We start from the raw sequence: 22,306 nt of genomic DNA, 5'->3' as shown, positions 1-22,306 counted from the left end.
AATTTTGCGATATTTCTATATATAAACTTCAAATTTTCCAATCTTCTTCCATCATCTCCTCTCCCTGGTTTCGGATTCTGCCAGTCCTTTCCGTCAATTCCATATAGTCCATCAACCTGGAGATCTTATGTCCGAGGCTCTTAACTCTTTTCCAGGTCCCTTCTGCAGATCTTCTTCATACTCTTTAATGCTAGAGAGCAAATCTCGAGAGAACTCCATCCTAACATTACTTTTATTCCTTCTGGACAGTTCAGCCAAATTTCCATAGTTGAAGCTAGGGTCTATACAGTGTTTCAGGACGTATTTCAAGATTCCTCCAAATCCAAAGGCCCCCAAAACTTCAATCTCCTCCAAATCCAAGTCCATGTCCCAAAAGTCAATTAATCCCTGGGTAGAGGGATTTTTCCAACTTTCCTTCTTCAGTCCAAGCCGGGATCCAATCCTCAAAATCTGGCTTTTTCTAGATTCAATCATAAAAGGCCTCAATTTATAGTCTTCAATTTGCTTCTGTAGAACTAAGGATCCCGCTTGTGTTATTTTAGGTTCAAAAACAACGACTTTCTCCTTTTCATCCACCATTTGTTCTGCCAAAGTAGGTTCCTGTGCCAGGTCCTGAATTATTTCTGTGTTGGTGCTCGCTTTTTGTCTCAAATTAGTCACTTTCTGTTCCAAATTATCAATTTTAAAAGTCATGTCATCCGTCTTTTTATGAAGCTCTTCCAGCAAATAGTTTATCTTACATAATGCAGTCACAATAACTTCTCCTATCAACATTTTGAATGGTCCAAGGTCAATCTCTGGTTCTCAGAATCCTTATCTTGCAGCTGGAGACCTCCCAGTTACACTCCTATAACAATTTCAAAGGCTCCCTCTAGAGGGAAACAGTCTCCACTTGTATCAGTTCTTTCAAGCACAACTCAAGCAATAAACATAGTTACGATTTTCAGTTACTTTTTCCTCCATTTTAAATGCAGAAGAGGACAATGGGAACAGTATCTTACTCTTATTTTAGCTGGCTGTCAAATCCGTTCTGTCTTTTTTTTTTTTAAATGATATTTATTCAAAATTTCAAAAATACACAGGCATACAAAAAAGGATGAAAAAAGAGAAAAAACAGGAAAATACAACAGCAAAAGAGAAAAAAAACAAAAAACAAAAATAAATAAAAAAAGATACAAATCTAGATTACATCCTTTCATTTACTTGTTTCTTGGACCTCCTCACACCTCCCTTTTTGTATTCTAACTTAATTCATTATAGATAGGTAGCCGTGTTGGTCTGCCATAGTCAAAACAAAATAAAAGAAAAAAAATTCCTTCCAGTAGCACCTTAGTTGGTCTTTAAGGTGCTACTGGAAGGAATTTCTTTTCTTTTGTTTTGTTTTAATTCATTATTTCAGCAAATTCTTCCCATGTTTCTCAATTTTTATTTAAATAGTTTATCTTAACAGTATTCTATTATTCAATTTACCGTTAATTCCTTTAACCTTATCTTAAATTAAAAACCATAATTTCAAAGTTTAAGCCATATTTATACATAACTCCTTCAAACCTTTCTACTAAAGCCAATTAGTTCCTTTCCAGCATATTCCCTGGTGTTTCATTAGTGTTACACTAATTCCAGAAATAGAAAAAAAATTCTCTTTTTTATAAACTTTCCCCCCCTTCTAATTTTATCCAACGTCCCTTCTTCCTGGTCTCGGGTTATGTCAGTCCTTTCTAACCATTACATCCAGCCCATCAATCTGGTGTTCTAATGTCCGAGGCTCTTAGGTCTCTTCTATGCCCCCTCTGCGGATTTTCTTGTTCCTGTTTATACTTGCACCCTTCCCTGTCCGTTGCTGGTTTCTTTCGTAGTTTCTTCCCTTTCTCCTTGAGGAGTGGGTCAGCCGGGGAATTCCAACCGGTAGTAATGTCCATTTTCTTTCATCAAGCTAGCCCATTCCCCACAGTCCCACTCCCCCAGATTAGTTTTGTAATCCAAAAAATAGTTATTCCAAAAATAGTTGTCAACTTGTTTCACAGTCCCACCAGAGCTAAGAGCTTCCTTAACTCGAAACACTTCCAGACACACTCCAAGTTCAATCTTCCAATACTGCGGCTTTTGGTCATGCAGGACTTTGGGTCTCTCCATTTGTATCGTTTGAGGTATAATCGCAACCAGATCCATCTTCGTCTGCCCTTGGACTTGCCCTGTCAAGCCAGTTTCCTGAGTTGGTTGCTGCAAGATTTCTTTATCTTTGTTTCCTGTTAGTTCATATTCACTGGCTACAGCAGTCATACAGTCCAACTTTTCATTCATCAAGTTCATTTTCTCGTGCAACTGCTGCAGCATAGCATTTGTTTTGCCAAGGGCAGACACCAGAGCTTCCTCCCAGCGCATTTCTGCCCAAGGTCGAATAACTGGTCCCACGGTCTAATTCTCGCAGCTGTAAAGTCTCCCTGTAAACTGCAGCAACAAACTGACAAGCTCCCTCTAGGGGACACAATTTCTATTTACGTCCATCTTTAAAATGTATCCAACAAAGGGAAATTTACTTTCGATTTTCAAATACTTTGTTTCCTTAAAGTACAAAAATGCAGAAAGCAGCATTGAAGTTAATTTGTTTCTCTCTCTCTTTTTTTTTTAACTATCTGTCAAAATGTTCCGCTTTCAATCAATGGACATTTCCAACGATTTCTGTCCTGACACCCCGTCCCCAGGTTTGGGACGATGAAAACTTATATTCCTTTACACTCTCTCTGCAGGCTTAGACGATCAAGATTCACCTCCCCTTTTCTCCTGCTGCCAAGGGGGTTTTATTGGTTATAAATGCAGGAAATTTCAATCTTTAAATCAATTTTCCAGGCTATTTAGCTTGCAAAATCTTTGCTTCAGTTTGTTTACAAAAGCGGAAGGCGGACTTCCTGTTTAGACCTTCCCGCTTCGTTGCCTAATTCCTAAATTTGATAGATTTCTTGATCAAATCTTCCGTTTTTACTCATGGGTACTTGTTTAGAGTCCAATTGTCATCAGGAAAAAGTCAAGCGCTCTCCGGCAATGGCTGTGCGGCTTCCCTCCGTGAAAGTAGCAATCGGTTCGCAGCACCGCGCTGCTCACCCCACTCCGCTCCGGAGCCCCAAAGAGGGGTTTCCCCGCGAGTAGGGGAGGTGCTCTTGGTGCTCTGCCGAACCCCACGTTCCCAGGCTTCTCCGCCTGGGATTTCTAGCGGGTCCCCGCCTTCGCAGCGGCAGGAAGACCCAATTTTCACGGAGCCCGTTCCTCCGATCGGAGGAACTCTGCCATTCGCTGATGGCGCTGACCCGGAAGTCCCAAATCCGTTCTGTCAATAAACTTTCCCCAAGCGTCATTTGGCAGCCTGTTCCCAGGTTCAGAGTTATGGTAATTTGATTTTCCCCTCACTCCTGCAGGCTTACTAAGTTCAAAAATTTCCCCCTCTTCACCTGCTTCCAAGGGGGGTTTTGTATTTTTAACCAATGGAGATTTAATCCTTCGTCAAAAGCTTTCAAAGACTTTAGCTTGTAACGTCTTTGCTTCAGTCTATTTACAAAAGCGGAAGGCGGACTTCCTGTTTATGACCTTCCCACTTCGGCGCCAAATTAAGGTACTTAAAGATCCAATTTTCCGTTCTACCCACGGGTAGTTGTTTAAAATCCAATTGTCCACAGGAAAAAGTCAGCGCTCTCCAGCAACAGCAATGCGGCTTCACTCCGTGAAAGAAGCAGTCGATTCAAAGCACCGCGCCACTCACCCCACGTTGCTCCGGATCCCCAAAACAGGGTTTCCCCGCGAGTAGGGGAGGCGCAAAAGGTGCCAACCGAATCCCAGGTTCACAAGGCTTCTCCCGCTTGTGATTTCAATGGGTCTCCGCCTTCGCCGTGGCGGTCAGACCCTGTTTTTCACGGAGTAAGTTCCTCCCAATCGGAGGAGCTGAGCCACTGCCGGAGGTGCCAACCCGGGAGTCTGAAAAAAATGTTCTTCTTTAACCAGGCCTTTGGCTGACTGACATCAAATGTGTTGGGGGGTTATTGTTTTGGGGTTTTTTTATTATGTATTTTGTGTCTTTATTTTGTATTTTTATGCTGTGAACCTCCCTAAGATCTGTGGCTGAAGGACAGTTTCCAAATCTAAATAAATAAGTAAATTTAAAAAATAAGGACAGGATTAGACACCTTCTCCTAGAGTGCCACTGCCCTAATCTAAAAAAAATTTGCTTAGAGTTACTAATTAAATCTTCCAAAAAATTTATGTGGGGAGGAACCTAGTCACAGCTCACATATTACATAACATATAGGCCCTCAACCTGGATGCGACACTTGAAGTGCCACAGTCAGCACATTAAAAAATCCCTTCTGGATCAGACCAAAAGTCCATATTCTCACAGTGGCCCCCCAGAAGCCCAAGGTGAGTCCACAGGCACGACATGAGTGCAGCAGCACTCTTCCCACTTCTGAGTCCCAGCAACTGGTATCCAGAGGAATATTGCCTCTGACAGCATTTTAAAATTGTTAATAGTCACTGAGAGGGTGGGTTTTCATCAGAACCCAGTGACGATCCCAGCCCCACTTCCCCACTAGTACACACACAGTGGCTGTTCGTCTTCAAAGGCATTATTCCACTGGAGGGAAAGGAAAGGTTCTCCCCTTCCTGTACAACATGGGTCAAACTCCATTGAAAGTCAGGACACAAACCTGACAGCGGTTAGGAATTTACAAGGCCCAACTAAGTCATGTCAGGGGATGTATTTAGCATCATGTCTGGCCCTCAGTCAAGGGCAACTTTCAGTGAGGGAGCCAGGCCCCCTCAAGGTTCTGTGGCGGCTATGCATGCACGCTGTGGGGCATGCTCGCATCACATGCGGAAGATGGGTGATGCCTGCAGGACACATCAGCATGCCCTGCAGTGTGTGCACCCACTGCGTGACCCCGGCCCCCTCAGTTGTAGAGGCAAGGCAGTGCATGTGCCCTCAGTTTAGACCATTGAATGACTGGCTTATAAAACATGTAAAAAGTGAAGTATAAATACGAAGCTATCTGTAAAATAATATTGATCAAACATGTCTCTCAGGACAGGTTTGTTTTAAAAATTAGATATAAGTTTCATTAGTCTTAAGAAAGCAGAATATATATATATTAACCCACAGCGCCACCCGCCACCCGCGTCCCATATATATATATATATATATATATATATATGGGACGTGGGTGGCACTGTGGGTTAAACCACAGAGCCTAGGCCTTGCCGATCAGAAGGTCAGCGGTTCGAATCCCCGTGACGGGGTGAGCTCCCGTCGCTCGGTCCCTGCTCCTGCCAACCTAGCAGTTCGAAAGCACGTCAAAGTGCAAGTAGATAAATAGGTACCACTCCAGTGGGAAGGTAAACGGCATTTCCGTGTGCTGCTCTGGTTTGCCAGAAGCAGCTTAGACATGCTGGCCACATGTACGCTGGCTCCCTCGGCCAATAAAGCGAGATGAGCACCGCGACCCCAGAGTCGGTCACGACTGGACCTAATGGTCAGGGGTCCCTTTACCTTTACCTTACATAGGATTTGGTTGCAATAACCCTATAAATAATTCCATGTCTGGCATGAGAAACTGTGCTAGTAGCTAAGCGCAGAGATAAAAGTACAAACCATCTTTGATGCAAGTATATTTTTAAATACCTGACAGTGAAACTTCAATGATAGCATCTCATATGCAACAATTTGCCCTTGTAAAAAGATTGGTCAGCAGACTCCAGTGTAGTTCAGCTATTCAAAAACAGGTATGGCTGGACAGATATAGAGACTTTACATTGCAGAGATCCCAGGTATTTTGCAGGGAGCCAGTCTATGGTATTACTGCAGCTTTCCTATTAAATTCGAATTCTCTCACAATAACAACACCTTCCAGATCAGTACAGTGATATCTCTGGTTACAAACTTAATTCGTTCCGGAGGTCCGTTCTTGACCTGAAACTGTTCTTAACCTGAAGCACCACTTTAGCTAATGGGGCCTCCCGCTGCTGCCGCGCCGCTGGAGCACGATTTCTGTTCTCATCCTGAGGTAAAAGTTCTTAACCCGAGGTACTACTTCCGGGTTAGCGGAGTCTGTAACCCACAGTGTTTGTAACCCGAGGTACCACTGTATTCTAAAGGGGCTATAAATCTTCTGAAATATTTGAATCTGAGAGTTTCCATACTTTATGACAGATCAAGCCTGGTACACTCAAGCCTGTATCAACAGAGAGTACAGATGGAAGCTGGAGTGCGATCCATTTCAGATACTGTAGGAACTATCACTGTTCACTATTGACTTAGGAAACCAATGAAAACATTTTGAAATGCACTTTGAGTGAGAATTTGATGCTGTGCTGACACCTTGTGGTCTTTTTCTGCTATTATATTGACACATGCAAGCATCTGCCACACATGAGCCACTCACTTCATTTGAGCTCTGTATTAATATAGCTGCTCCCTCCTCTATCCACTAATCACTATATTCTCTTTTCACTATATCGTGGGTGGGACAGAGTGAGAATGTAATTTTAACCTACCTGTGCTTTGGAGGGAAGTTTAGAAGAAGTTATGGATAAAGCTGACTGGCACTGCATTTTGACATTTGCTGAGTTACCCATTACTGCAAACATCAGGAATGGGCAACTCAGCAAATTAACTACTTAGCAGGTGCAGCGTTATGCCCTGGCCAAATATAAGAGTGAACAGATAAAGGTGTCTAATGCTGAGTCTCTTTGTTGGTCTGTCTTGTTCCGTTTAGTACTGCCTACTTTCCAGATGTTGCTGCATCTGTAGCTCCTGTCCTCCCTGACAACTGGCCATGTTGGTTAGGGACTGCTGGAAGTTGGAGTGTGAGAGCACCTAGAGGGCACCAGGCTGGGGAAGGTTGCACTGCCTGATCCTTTAAAACCTAAAGAGCCTGCAGAATCAGGCCAATGGTCCATCTAGTTCAGCAGTCAGCCAGATGCCTATGGGAAACCCACAAGCAGGACATGAGCACAAGAGCCCCCTTCGCTCCTGTGGTTTCCAGCAACTGGGATTCCCAAGGAGACTGCGTCTGAACAGGGAGGCAGAGCATAGTCACCATGGCTAGTAGCCACTGATAGCAAAGACCCGAGCATCACTTAACAATTCCTCCTTCCAGGCTTGAGATAAATGAATGTTTATCTCATTTGAGGAACACAGGTGGTGCTGTCGTCTAAACCAGTGAGCCTCTTGGGCTAGCAGATCGTAAGGTCAACAGTTCGAATCCACGCAACCAGCTCCTGCCAACCTAGCAGTCTGAAAGCATCCCAACAGAAGTAGATAAATAGGTACCACTGTGGCAGGAAGGTAAACAGTGTTTCCATGTGCTCTGGCTTCCTTCACAGTGTCCTGTGTGCCAGAAGTGGTTTAGTTATGCTGGTCACGTGACCCAGAAAATCTGTCTGCAGACAAACGGTGGCTCCCTCAACCTGAAAGTGGAGATGAGCGCCACATCCCATAGTCAAATTCGTCTAGACTTAACCGTCTAGGGGTCCTTTAGCTTTTTTACTTTTATCTCATTTGAGCCAGAATGCATTCTCCCTCCACTCCAATTTTTCCACTCCAAGAAGACCAATCATTTAGTCTCCTGCTGCTCCTCACTTCACTGGCTGGAGATTGCATGGATTATTTTTTGGAGTTTAAACAATATACTCCTTTTAAAAAATGATATTTTTATTTGTGTGGTTTATTATTTGGCTTTGTATGGTTTGTTTCTTTTTAGCTATAATTCAGGGGTGGGGAACGCTTTTAAACCCAAGGACCACATCCTCTTCTGGACCATGTTTGAGTGGGGACAGTTGCCGATGGGGGATGGGGCCAGAACAAGAAGCGGGCAAAGGAACAAATGTAAATTTTACATTTGTAATGGTAGGAAATTTCTACACACACTCGCACGCTCCTCAGTATCTCCCTTGCAGACAAGCTAGGGGCATACTCAAAGTTTAAAGATGCATTTTGGCCAGGACAAAACACTTGGAGAGTAAATTAGGGCTGTTGAGGGATGTGACTTGGGGAAAGTTCTGAAGGCTAGATAAAGAAATTTAGCAGGTTGTGTTTGGCCCCCGAGTCTGGAGTTCCCCATTCATATTCCTAAAAAATAAGTTGTGCATTGTAATTAGCTATGCATATTAATATTCTTGTACCCTCTCCAGGGCTGAGTTGGATCCGCACGTCCGGGATTGTATTCAGACCTATATTCGTGACTGGCTGATTGTGAATCGAAAGTAAGTGCCACATTTGCAGCAGAGTGTCAAAACAATGATTTTAAATATTTTTTCTTCCCAGAGGAATATTAACATCTTTTGTTTTGACTAGTCCCTTAACTTGTCAAGATGTAGGATTAGTCTCTCACAAGATATTCTCACTGGCTCAGTCTAGAAAGGCCTGGCAACTAGAAGGAGGAAGGACCATAGCTCAGTCGTAGAGCATTTGCTTTGTAGGCAGAAGGTCCCAGGATCGATCCCCAGCATCTCCAGGCAGGGCTGGGGGAAAAACTCTTGCCTGAAACCCTGGAGAGCAGCTGCCAGTCTGAGTAGGCAGTGCTGAACAAAGATGAACCATTAGTCTGACTCAGTATAGGGCAACTTCCATGGTTCCAACTTGATGGTTATTTGCCTATCCTGGTATACTGTAGATTCCGGCAGTTGCAGTTGCCAATTTGGTGGTTCGTTTTCTAAGTCCAGTCGCCTAATATGCTGGGCAGCTCCGTGCCGGGAGAAAGCCACCCAGCCCGAAGCGGAGCCCACCACCTGCTGCTGCTTCGGCAGCAGCTTTGGCAGCTTCCGAAGCAGCAGTGGGTGGGCTCCGCGCCGGGAGAAAGCCGTACCCAGCATATAAGACGACCCCCGACTTTTTAACCTCTTTTCCGGAGTTTAAAAGTCGTCTTATATGCCAGAATCTACAGTATTTTGAAACATGAAAGCAGCAAAGCATTCAATGCTTACAAAGGAAGTATCTACATTTTCATCACATGAAAACAATTCTCAGACATTATAGCTTCATAATAAAAACTATCCAGCACTCTTGTCTTTAATGCTGTGTAGTTAAGACTGTTTCCCAAGCAAGGTCATGCCCAAGGAGAACAGGGAAGGCAAGGAAGGTGCTTTATAGCTTCATTTTTCATTCTCAGTTAAATTCATTTACTCCCCCAAAATGTAATAAAAAGTGTCTCTGTGATCAATAATTGCATGACCTCGAACATTTCTCTGATGCAAATAGGGACATCCCATTCCATAATGATAATTTTACTATTTATACCCCACACATCTTACTGCAGCCACTCTGGGCAGCTTTCAACTGGGCAGCTGAAAATCCATCACTGGAAGGATACTATACATATGCAGTGAGAGCAGTTGCAGGCAGAGGACCAGGGAGGCTCAAGGGGGGGGGATGCATCCTAATCTCACTCTGCTTGGCAGTTACATAGTTTATTTTGAGTGACTTTTGGAGCAGGGCATTCTTTTGATGAACAATATAAATATAAACATGGAATATCCTTTGTAATCTGCTTTAACTTGAACTTCATAATATGGATATAGCATTTCAGTATATTATGATAAATTTATATTCCATTTAAGCACATGTGTTAATTCATTAGACTGGCACTATTGTATGGATGCCATGATATTTCAGCTGAACTTATTTATTTGATAGCAATTGTGCTTTCCTCCCCCCCCCCCCCATTTTAATTGAAATCTAACATGTTATTTTTTATTATTTAAGAAACCAAGGAAGTAATGAGACATTCCTCTTAACGAAAAGGGGATCCCGGAGCGATTTCCACAAGTCCCTTCAAAAGCAAACATTTGAATCTGAAGTTTTAGATGACAGTGATTCAAATTATCAGGTATTTTCCTTTGAGATAGCTTCTGGCCTGGGCTGAACAGGGAAGAGGGGTAGAACTAACATCAGCAGCAGTATCATTTATTTATACCCCTCCAATCTGGCTGGGTTTCCCCAGCCACTCAGGGCAGTTCCCAACTAATTGCATTCTTTCCCGCTACATACCAAATATGTATTTGGTATATTAGGCACACTAGATATTTAATTCATCACATGCTCATTGGTAAATCTAATGACTCTAAAGGGCAAATCACTTGAAATTTTTAATATTGTTGCACGACACCCCAATCTCCAAGCGATGTGAGATTTCAGGGGTTCCAGGTGCTTACGCAGGGATTGTGTTTCCTTTGGGGAATAAGCCACGGTGGAGACTGGTATCTTTGTGATGTATGATTTATTTACACCTATATATAACATGGGCCTACAATGTAGAGGTTCACAGCATCAACACCCCAAAAGGGTCTTGTTTCTCTCATAGCTGCAGCCTTGGATTCAAACAGAAATCAAATATCCTTTTCTCTCCAGCTTGATGCTTTTCTTCTAGGTCACATCACTGCCACAATTCTTTACCACTCCAAACTCTGACTTTATCCGTTGAAGGAGGAGTTCATCTCACACCAAACGCCTTAATAGCCCATCACCTCACCAGGAAATTAGCTTGACTTGATTAGATTTTAACACTTCTGGATCCAGGGATTAGAGGGATCTGGCACCCCCCCCAAAACCCCCCCTCATAAACTGAGCTTTTTTTAGCCACTGGAACTCAATTCTAGCACCTCTCAGTTGGGCACCATTGTCATTATAAGAGAACAAGGGAGGCATTCACAGTGATTTCCGGCATCTCTTTTTCTAGAAAAATAGCACTGTTCATAGCAATACATGCTCTGGCACCGGGGGGGGGGGGGGCGGAGAGCAGGCGGGGCGGGGCGGGGCTGGCACACGTCCCAGAGGCATGGTGCGCTGACCGCAGGGGCGTGGCATGCATTCTGGGGGTGGGGGCACTGCCTGCGGGGGCGGGTCGCCCAGCATGTGAGGGGGCACAGCCGCAATGGAACCCCACCAGGATCGTGCTGGTGGGGGCGGTGCATTCCCCCCCCCACTCCTCTTCCTCTGCCAGTGCCCAAAGTCCATCTTTATCCATGTGTGGCTACTTGCACTACAACTGGGGAGAGGGCATTTCACATGACAATGCTTTAATGTGACTAGCTCTCCATATGGTCCCAGTGATTTCACCCCTGAAATATCAGTGCACCCTTCCCTTTTCCAGTAAAGGTTGCAGTTCATAAATATCACCAGAGCTTCTACCCTATCTTTCATTTTTTGAAATAATAATAATAATAATGATGATGAAATAAAGAAAAAGGAGAAACCATGCCACCTTTTCTTTACCCCCCTACCCTAAAGTTATTAGAATTCAATCACTTCTCTTGTGAGAACCCAAACTCCTGCCCGTTTTCTTTAGGGGAGAAACGATCCCACAAAAACAAAGGGGGAAATATTTGGCTTGGCCTTAGTCTGTCAGTATCATCTGTTACTTGTTTTGGAGAATAGTTCTTTCAAAGGTATTATTGCAGTGAGTTGAAAAAGAATTATGGCAGAGAAATACTGAGTATCTTTAACATCTGCGAACTAAAAAGTGATTAATGATGTTGCCTCCTACTTCATGCCCACTTGAGCAGACAGCTCCCAGGCATTTAAAAGTCCTCTGTGATGACTCCAGTCGAGCCACACTGACATCTGGGGACTTTGACCTGCGCAGCCTACAGCCAGATGCTCGTCTGGCAGACCTGTTGCAGCACATTAGTGCAGAAGACTTTCGAAGGCAAAATGAGGAGCAACGACAAGCCAACAGGCCTGCAGAACTGTTTGCACTGTATCCCAGTATAGATGAGGTGAGCCATAAACCTGCATTGTGCAGCTGCATGCTTAACAAGGAAATATCTCACAAAGAATTAAGATTCAAACAAGAGTTGTGAGCTTGCCTCAGTCTGTGCCCACAAAACATCTCACCAATGTGCTTTGCTTGCTGTCTCTGTGTTGACCACGTTATGTTAGTGCAGGCTTTGCCAACCTGGTCACGCCCGATGTTTTGGACTACAACATCCAGCATCCCCAGCCAGAGCACCAGGTTGCCAGAGGCTGTAGAAAGGCAACATGCTCTTAGAACGTGTCTCTGTTGGTGCAGTTATATTCCTCCTTAAGTTGAATTGGAACAGTAGCATGACACAATGTGTAGTTCCATGTGATATTTAAGAGGAATCAACTCAGGTTGACAGCAGCTCTACATGCTCTTGTCAGTGGTGCACATAGATAAGTTTTTCGGGGGGAGGTTCTTTCTATAGTAACATTCATTGCTTCACTTGCTTCAAAATGTGGTCATCCAGCCTTCTGTCCTACATTTAGGACCCTCATTCTCATGATGTCGAATATAGCCTTGGGTATCTGCTCCAAAGAGTGCACCTCTTTGGAACAGATAGTACATCTTACCATGACTGTATAGGGGAAATAAGTGTCACACACAGATCCCACAGGCTAGAAGTGTGCCAAGTGTATCCAGTAAAGAACCTCAACCTGTGGAAAACCAGAACCTCAGACAAAGCCTGAAATGTGGCTTTTTGCCATGATACTAAATCATTACCTCTGAGCTCTGATGGAGCGCTCAGATTATCATGCAGCCAAATTCACTCCAACTTCAATGAGAGCTAATTAAAAGTTGCCATTCCACAATCAAATAAAAGCCTGTTATGGCCTTGTGGATCAGCCTTACTTTCCTTAGGTTTCATGTGCAGATATCTCATTCTTTCATTAGAACTAGAAGGGTTTGTGAGGTGGGTTGGCATTTCCGACTTCAGCTGAAGGAATACATTAAAGGGATTAGCATGTAGGTTATAAATTAAATTTAAAGGATTAATGGCTTTGCTCCAACTTGTTCATGGCAGACTTGTTGGTTGAATTGCCTGAAGCATATGGTTTGGGAGATCTGTACAGTAGTACCTCGGGTTACATACGCTTCAGATTACATACGCTTCAGGTTACAGACTCCGCTAACGCAGAAATATTACCTCGGGTTGAGAACTTTGCTTCATGATGAGAACAGAAATCGCACGGCGGCAGTGGGAGGCCCCATTAGCTAAAGTGGTACCTCATGTTAAGAACAGTTTCAGGTTAAGAACGGACCTCCAAAACGAATTAAGTTCTTAACCCGAGGTACCACTGTATGTGAGTATCTTTCTGAATGTTACCAAACTAAGTCATGCACAAAGTCAAGACTGGGGAGCCTTTTCAGAGGGAGGACCTATTCTGCTCTTGGAAACATTCCAAGTGCCACATGCCAGGCCAGAGGCAAAATTAAGGCCTGAGGTTCCCCACCGCCTTCTCAGAGGAGACGCATTGAAATCAATGGACTTAAGTTACTTGCATTCTTTGATTTCAGTGGATCTGCTTTGGATATGATTTAGTTGGATATCACCCTTGTTGTTTTGTGTGCAGCCTGGGTTACGTCTGCTTTTGTTGGGACTGATAACACAGAAGCATCATAAATATTTGGATCAAAAAGAACTGTTCCATAATGTGTTTGTTAATAGGAGGATGCTGTGGAAATACGTCCGGTGCCTGAGTGCCCCAAGGAATATCTGGGCAATAGGATATTGGTGAAAGTACAGACTCTGAAGTAAGTATCTCTGTGACTTCTGGTTCCACAGGGCATGTTTTCAGGTTTGGATATTGTTCCATCATGTGACCTTCAGAGGTTGAGGTTACACCTGCACATGCAGTAGAATGAGGTAGGACACTTCTGAGATGGTAGAATAGACTCTGCAACTTCAGCCTGCAGATGTGAGATCATATTGGTGGATTCTTCCCTTATTTACCTTTTTCTTTAGGCAAAAAAGAAAATTAGCAGATCAGTGAGAGGACAGGTGTTGAACTTTTCTCTCTAACGTGGTAGTCTTTTGCTTGTGTGAAATGTTTCTGATTCTCTCACAGTCAGTACACCACCTACAGAGGTAGCCTCCTGAAATATTTACCTGTCTAGTATTTTGCAAGCCTTGTCTCTACTTCAGGATATTTTAAAAAACCTTCTCATGTCTTAGTTTAACTGAAGTTTTTTTGGCTTTGAAGGCCATGAAGAGGGGAGGAACCCACCTACGGATCTGCTGTTTTCTGCTGGATTGAAAATAATAATACCATATTGGCCTGAATATAAGCTACACTTTTTTTTCTTCCAAATTCCGACCATGAAAAGTTAAAGTGCGGCTTAAATTCACGAACTTACAAAAATTGGCTTCGCTGCTGAAACAGACATACGGTAAAACGGAATGGGTGTGAGTGCCTGTGGAATTTTAAGGGAGTGGCTTATATTGGGGCCCATACGGTAATATGGAAAAATTGCCAAAATGCACTAATAATAGTGAACAATTAATAGTAACCCATATATTCCTCTTCATATTATCACTGACAACCATTTTGCTTGTATCTGACAATGTGCTCTTCTTTTTAAAAATGGAACAAATTTAAGCTAACAAAGACCAAATGTAATATCAAATGCTATTTTACTATGGCAGAAGTCAAAATGTAGTGGACTGATAATCAAATGTGTATCTCAGATTTTATCATCATCGTCTGTCAGGGACTGGGCTTAAGGCGGGGGGAGATTGAGGAGACCGCCCCCCCCCCCCGCTGAAGCTTCCAGAGAAGAGGAAGGCAGTATTAATTTACAGCAGGGGTTTGAGGAAGATCACAGCTCAGAGACAGGCAAAAAGAAGAGTTGGGAGGTGTTGGGAGAAGAGAAGGGGGAGACAGAGCCAGAGCAGCCAGCTGACATGTTGTCACTGGAGAGTATAGCTGACCCCCCATCTCCTAGAACTCGGCGTTTGCTAAGAGTGCGAGGTGCTGTTGCTAGGAAGGGAGCAGGGAGGAACTCAGTTGGAGCAACACCATCAATTTATTTCTCTCTCACAGTGATGATTAAATAAACTCATTAGTCAGGACTCTCTTTGATATTCCCTGCTTCTTGCTGCCACCAGGGGAGGGATAGAATTCCCCGAGCCTGACATCATCATCTACAGTTGGTCATAGGCAGAAACAGCCAGGTCTCTGTCCCCAAGGAGCTTACAATGTAAAAAGGACAGTGGAGAAAAACAGAAGGAAGGATGGAGGGAGACGGGTTGGAAGTGAAGAATATGCAAAGCACATACACTTAAAGTTTGGTTAGAGTAGGGAAGGAGGATTAAAGGGACAAGCCAGAACTTGAGTTAAATAAATGTTGCCAGTGCACAGATACTGCACATTAACCCTTGTGTTGTGTTTTGTTTACATGTGTCAAATGTGCATAGTTATTAATCAGTACCCCATCTTTTCCTGTTTCAGATTTGAGATAGAAATTGAGCCATTATTCGCAAGCTTAGCCCTCTATGATATAAAAGAAAGGAAAAAGGTAAGAGTGCAGATGAACAAAACCAAGGGTAATGATAAAACAATGTAAACAAGGCATTAGTTAAAAACATCACCCCCTCCCTCATTTCAAAATTGTTCACATATGAATTGTTGGGACTGTGCTTTGGGTGGCTACAGATGACTGTGGGAGATAGGAAGCCACATGGAAAGTTGAGGCAACATTTACCAGAGCTCTGCAATCAGTTGAAGCAGTAAGGTAGCAGAGGCATGGGACGTGTCCGAATGTGATAGGTAGCCATAGATTTCCCCTTAGCTGCATGCATGCTGCAACAATATATTGACAAATGGTCACCACACGGTAAATATCCTTTGGATGTACCCTATCCTTAAGTTTGTGCAACTCAACATTTTCACAACTGACTGTAGTTTATGAATCATAATAATCAACCATAATAAGCTGCTTGCCATGTTTTGCAAAATAAAATCAGTCATTATGAAATTAATTCAGCAGTTTCTAAAATATGCTTTGAGAAAACCACCACCTTATTTATTCACTGCAATTAATTAGACACAGTGATGGATGAGTGAGAACTAATTTTGGCGGACTTTTGAGATTCTGTCTCTGGGTTGTATCCAGAGCTAATTAAATTGAGAGCAGGCCTGTTGACGGGCGTAACTAATTTAGGGCAATTGATTTCAGTGGGTCTGGTCTGAGTAGAATTTACTTGGCTAAAAACCAATACAGTATTTGCATTTGTGTGGTTCTTTCATTTTAACCTCACCAAAATCCTGCAGAGGGACCTTTGGGATTAGAGAGAGTTCCTGAGTGTAAAAAATCACATTTCTCTGACTCCCCAGAGCCAAAATGTCCACTGAAGCTGTGCAATCTCACCTCTAAAGCAACTGGCTCTGTTCCAGTGCTTAAAACAACACCCACACCAAAATTCACACACACATTAGTATAATAATAATAATAATAATAATAATAATAATAATAATAATAATAACAACTTTTATTTGTATCCCGTCCTCCCCGGCTGAGACTGGGCTCAGGGCGCCTAATATCAAATATATAACATTGATATAAAATCAAACAATAATTAAATCACCTCTTAAAAACAAGTCATGATCAAATTAAAATCTGAATTAGATGGCTCTCCGCAGGATTAGATTTGGGAACAGTAAATGCTCATCAGTCCCAACTGTGTAAGCTGATCTTTTATGGGCCTGTGAGAATGCTGTGATTATTTACTTATGATAGGTTGTGCACCAATTCCTGCAAAAGTTGTGAAATGTCTTTTTGTTTTTACATTTTTTTTAAAGATCTCAGAAAATTTTCATTGTGACTTGAACTCTGAACAATTCAAAGGGTTCTTGCGATCACATGTACCATGTATTGACTCATCTAGTCAGGCAAGGTCTGCAGTATTTTCTGTAACATATCCATCTCCGGATATCTATCTAGTAGTGAAGGTAAGTCATATTTGTGGATTTTAAAATCGTATTTTCTGACTCTAACTAGAGCTGATGCAGAATAAGCAAACTTGTGTACCGTATTTTTCGTCCTATAGGGCGCACCGGCCCATAGGACGCACCTCGTTTTTTGGGGTGGGGAATGAATAAAAGGAAATTATTGCCCCCCCCCAGCCGCGGCTGCCGCCCCAAGCCTCACGCACCCGGCGGGACCTCCCGCCGGGCGCGCGAGGCTTGCAGACACTCGCCCGAAGCACGGGGAATCCTCCAGAGGGCTCCCTGTGCTTCGGGCAACAGGCTGCCGCCCCAAGCCTTGCGCGCTCGGCGGGAGCTCCTGCCGGGTGCGCAAGGCTTGCAGACACTCGCCCGAAGCACGGGGAGCCCTCCGGAGGGCTCTCTGTGCTTCGGGCAACAGGCTGCCACCCCAAGCCTTGCGCGCTCGGCAGGAGCTCCTGCCGGGCGCACAAGGCTTGCAGACACTCGCCCGAAGCACGGGGAGCCCTCTGGAGGGCTCCGCGTGCTTCGGGCGGCAGGCTGCCGCCCCAAGCCTCGCACGCCCGGCGGGAGCTCCTGCCGGGCGCACAAGACTTGCAGACACTCGCCAAGCACGGGGAGCCCTCCGGAGGGCTCCGCGTGCTTCGGGCAACAGGCTGCCGCCCCAAGCCTTGCGCGCTTGGCGGGAGCTCCTGCCGGGCGTGCAAGGCTTGCAGACACTCGCCCGAAGCACGGGGAGCCCTCCGGAGGGCTCTGCGTGCTTTGGGCAACAGGCTGCCGCCCCAAGCCTTGCGCGCTTGGCGGGAGCTCCTGCCGGGCGCGCAAGGCTTGCAGACACTCGCCCGAAGCACGGGGAGCCCTCCGGAGGGCTCCGCGTGCTTCGGGCGGCAGGCTGCCGCCCCAAGCCTCGCGCGCCCGGCGGGAGCTTCTGCCGGGCGCACAAGGCTTGCAGACACTTGCCAGGGCTGCAGGCTGCTGCCAGCAAGCCTTGTGAGCCCGCAGGAACTCCCACCGGGATTGAAAGGCTTGCGGATAGCTTCCTGAAGCCTGGAGAGCGAGAGGGGTCGGTGCTCACCGATGCCTCTCGCTCTCCAGGCTTCAGCGAAAGCCTGCATTCGCCCCATAGGACGCACACACTTTCCCCCTTCATTTTTGGAGAGGAAAAAGTGCGTCTTATGGGGCGAAAAATACGGTATATTAACTTTATGGAAAGATCGGACACGATAAAATTCTCTTGAGTCTACTGAGCATGACTGTAAAGGGAGGGGGGGAGGTTTGGCCTTCGCAATAAATCCCTCGGCTTGACGGTAGTGGTATTTACAGTCTTTATTGTACAAATATTTACAAAGTACAGAGCATCTCTTCATGCATCTGAATCATCGGCAACCAATCCTGGCAGTGGGGGCTTCCGGCTCCGCCTCCAGCAAAGCAGTCTGGGTAATCTCATATGTCTGCGTTGTTCCCTACGCTTTAACCCCCTCCTGTCCTGGGCAGGACAGTGGTGTGCCTTCTCCCTCTGTGCCAGAGCTGGAGTGGTCTGGGGCTCCCTAACATCAGGCAGCCCTGCCTCTACCTCCCCTTGCTCTCCCACTCCTTCCAGTGCTTCCTCTTCTGCTGGCCCCTCTGGCTCCTCCTCATCCAACTCAGGAGCCGTCTCAGCTAGCTCCGTGACAGTGACCTGGTTCCCACTAAGTCAAATGCAGATTTAGTAGCACCATGTACACTTGCAGGCTCCTGGAGAGGAGCACATGGCCACTTGGGCTCCTGCTCAGTCTTATTTACTGCCATACCATTTGGAGCATCAGGGGCACATGGTTAAGCTTTTTCTTCACTAACCAGATATAACGAAGATCAAACCTGGTCAGGGAGTTGAGAGCTTAACTGCAAACCTTGGTTCAGATCACGCACTAAACCAAACCTTGGCCTAGCTTAGTGTAGTATAACCGTGAAAAGGATTGGGGAGACAATCTCCCTGGGTCCTTGCACATTCATGCGGCCTCTCTAAGCCATAGTTTGACTTACTGATTTATGTGGACCAGCCACCTTTCTAAAGAAGGGGCAGGCAGTTAGGTCCCATGATCCACATCTGGCCCATTAAGTATTTTCTCCAAAGATAATCTCCCCCCAGCTCCAGAAAAGTTTCATAGGGTGACAGTATATAGATAAGTTGATGCTGTCCATGGGCTTATCTTGCTTCCAATTATTTTTATTGATTTTCCAAATTACAGCCCAATTTTTACAAATTATTAGCAAATTAATACAGTTTTATTTAAGTGACCTTCCACTCGCCGTTGTCAATGCATCCTTAGTTTTTGATGTTGCTGCAATGAATATTTTAAATGATTTCCAATTGCAATCCATTACCCAAAATTATCACTTAATCATCAGCTGTATTCTTGGCAATTTCCATTCATGTTGAAACATTATTTAAGGGCTTCCAGTTCCAGTCTGCCTTAACAGAGGCAGCCCCCACGACAGCAGGAGAATGTCGGCAAAGAAAAAACAAGGATGATAGAGGGTAAATCATTCTTGCAAATTCCCCCCAGGGATGGGGGTAATGGGCTTCACTTGCAGTCTGTCTTGGCACCTGGCTCTTGCTCCAGCATGGATTGCGGGGGCCAGGGAGGCTATGAGTTCAAAAGCACTTTGTCTGGTGAAAACCCTCCTATGCTGCCATTAGGAAGCAGAGGTTCTCCGTTAAATTGGATTTTTAATTTGCTTTAAAGTACCGGCACGCGCTGGAAAAGGGTTGCAACAACATATTGCAGATCATATCAGCTGCATGGATCAAAGGTTTGAATTGAGATAAGATTTTCTTCGGCGTGAGAGTCAGTTGGGGAGAGGGAAGCATATGGTTTGTTTATTCTAAGTTTCTTTTATATACTTATGATTCTGCAACCCTCTCCAGAATACAAGATAAAAAGATATTTACAAGTGAGGCAGGGACGTAGAGGTAATATTGATATTAACAAGCAAAAATGGAAACTGTGTGTGATCTGAAATGAAGAAAGGAGGGGGAGGGGAAGCTCAAGTATGATGTGTTGGAAAGACAGAGTAATTCCCCTCACCTCTGTTTAAAAAAACAGACAAGGAAAAAGAGACAGATTTGTGTGTTCTACTGACAGAGTGTAATATAAGATAAAGTTTAACAGAGCCATAAATCTCTTGCTGGAAGGAAAATAATTTGGGGGACTGTGATAAGAACGCTGCAGAGATTCTGGGAGTTGGAAAGGAGTATTAAATCTTCAGCGTGTTCGAAAACTGCCCACCTTTTTCTAGTCTGAGGGGAAAATGGCGAAGATCTGCAACGTGTTTTATTAGTGAGACAGAATGGTTTCTAGCAGACTGTCACCTGTTCTGAAGACATTGAAGCAAGGGATGGAGAGATAAGACCCCTGAGAAACTTGGAGATTCAGTTCTGCCAGTAGTCGTGATGGGAGAAAACAACAGCTGGGAAGTAAAAGAGGCAGTGCCATATATGGAAAGAAGGAATCTCCATGAATAGAACAGTTTTCACATACAGGGCAAAAGAAAGATAATAGTTTGAGTTCCTCACTTGAAGCTTTATAAATTTATATATTTTAACATCATGAATGGAAATCATTAGAATGATTTAGAATGGTTAGAATGGTGTCCAGCACACTTTCCTGTGCCTCTCTGAGTCTTCAGACTTCTTCCTGGCTCCAAGCAGAGTATCGCAGCAGCGGTGTGTGCCTTGTGTAGGTGCAATAAATCATAGTCTGTACGCAAGCTTCTTGCTAATCTAAGAAGGCTTTAATCATGTATAGAAAAACACAATAAATCAGCCGGGAGATCGAGCAGACATTCTCTCCGGCTCATCAGCGAAAAGTGAAAGTAACTCACATACAAAGAAAGATTCCCGTATATGAAAGTAACAATGCCTCAGTATGCAGAGACGTTACACAGAACTATTTAACCCTGTAAATTTTGATTCTCCTCACAGCTGTTTGCTAATTGTCAGGGAACTGACATCGGAGCGAGAGGTGGAGGCTAGGCTCCAAAGCGATGCAGGAGAGGGGACCAGCAGGGGGGAAGGAATTCAGCGTAACACCAGTAGAGAAGGGAGGGAGATGGAGGATTCGGAGAGAGGTCTCCAAGACTCTTCACCCGAGACCAGTGGAGAGAGCATGGGCACGCCTCTGCCCACTCCTTCCTTGCGCAGAAGAGTCCCGCGCAGGGAGAGTAGGCGGAGACTTGGCGTCAAACAGCTTCTATGCTGGAAGCGGTTCAAGAAACCCCCACTGACGGATTCTGCAAGTGACTGAATGGCCACGGAGTGAGGGCTGTCAAGCAAGGCATGGTTAGCCAGGCGATCTAGCCAAAAGTAACGGCAACTTACGCACAAGTAACCCTTTATAACCATTACACTAATGGATTATTATTATTACTGAAATGTAACTGATATTAATTAAGATTATAGAACACAGTGATATAACTTTCGGAAATGCACCCAAACCGTCGTGCAGAGAGCCACTTTAACTAAAATGTATTAATTGGAAGTAGATTGGCATTTTGAGAATTGTATAATTTGGGAATTGTTATAATTTGGCTATTATTGGAGGTATATTGGAGAATTAATTTTAAAAATTTACAAAAAAAGAGAAAAACCGATTTAAAGCATTTACATACTTTTGTAAAGCTTCAAGTGATAATATAATACTACTTTCATTTCATTCTGTGTATGACAATTCTAGTATATAATTTTCATTGACCTTATCCTCTGCCTTTTATATCAATCATCACCATTTCCAAAGATGATGAGCGGCATTCCTTTCTGGGTGCCTGCAGTGCTGTTGTGGTTGTTATTCAGTGCATAGCTGGTTTATCAAGGTTAACTCAGCCCCTCCACTCCCCAGCTCAGCACTTCCTCCTTTTTTTTTTTTTTTTTGGTTAAATAATTTTTATTAATTTTCACCAGTTTAGCACTTCCATCCCATAATACTCCATGTACATCTTTTTCAACGTCTGAATATCTCTCCATTTTCTCCTTTGAATCTCATCAGCACAGGAAGGGAAGGTATTTCTCTCAGTACTGACCAAGGTTGTAATTAGTAACTATAGCTTATGTTCCAAATTTTACTATGTTGACATATACTAGCAATGCACTTTATTAAATTTCATTTTCTTTTTGGTGTTTTCAAATCTCTTTTTTCTTTTCTTTTCTTTCTTTTTTGGTAGATTGAAAAAGTCCTTCAACAAGGCGAAATTGGAGATTGTGCAGAACCCTACCTGGTTCTAAAAGAAAGTGAAGTTGGGAAGGTACATATGATATAATAAAGATTTTTACATGAAATGCACACCTGCTTCCCTGATACATCTGTCAAAGATGGCTTGCGAAAGCTTAAACCAGAAATATTATTAAAGCGCTCCTATTCCAGTCTAAATTCAGTGCCTCAGGACTGTTGTTGTTTTTATCTATGTATAATAACGGGGGGGGGGGGGTGTTCCTGCTCTCCCTGCTCTCCCTGCTTACACGCTCCACCTGCCATTCCCCCACATTTTGGCTTAGTCATTTTTATCTGTTTTTCTACTGATGATTTTGGTTTTTTTATAAACCAATTT

At 44.0% G+C, this 22,306-nt stretch overlaps 1 protein-coding gene across 4 annotated transcripts in view; it reads left to right on the top strand.

Moving 5' to 3' along the window:
• DOCK8 (dedicator of cytokinesis 8) overlaps nt 1-22,306 on the top strand; it is a 165,791-nt gene that overhangs the window by 17,908 nt on the left and 125,577 nt on the right. For all 4 annotated transcript variants that reach the window (XM_079995976.1, XM_079995975.1, XM_079995974.1 and 1 more), the window contains 7 exons: nt 8,173-8,244; nt 9,743-9,866; nt 11,542-11,754; nt 13,447-13,532; nt 15,230-15,296; nt 16,580-16,729; nt 21,923-22,003. In XM_079995976.1, coding sequence (XP_079852102.1) covers nt 8,173-8,244; nt 9,743-9,866; nt 11,542-11,754; nt 13,447-13,532; nt 15,230-15,296; nt 16,580-16,729; nt 21,923-22,003 — 793 coding nt within the window. The remainder of the gene's footprint in view (nt 1-8,172; nt 8,245-9,742; nt 9,867-11,541; nt 11,755-13,446; nt 13,533-15,229; nt 15,297-16,579; nt 16,730-21,922; nt 22,004-22,306) is intronic.

The sequence above is a fragment of the Podarcis cretensis genome (assembly GCF_951804945.1).
Source record: "Podarcis cretensis genome assembly, chromosome: 11".
NCBI lineage: Eukaryota > Metazoa > Chordata > Lepidosauria > Squamata > Lacertidae > Podarcis > Podarcis cretensis.
Note: the sequence above shows the minus strand (reverse complement) of the source record. Positions and strands in the feature narration are given on the sequence as shown.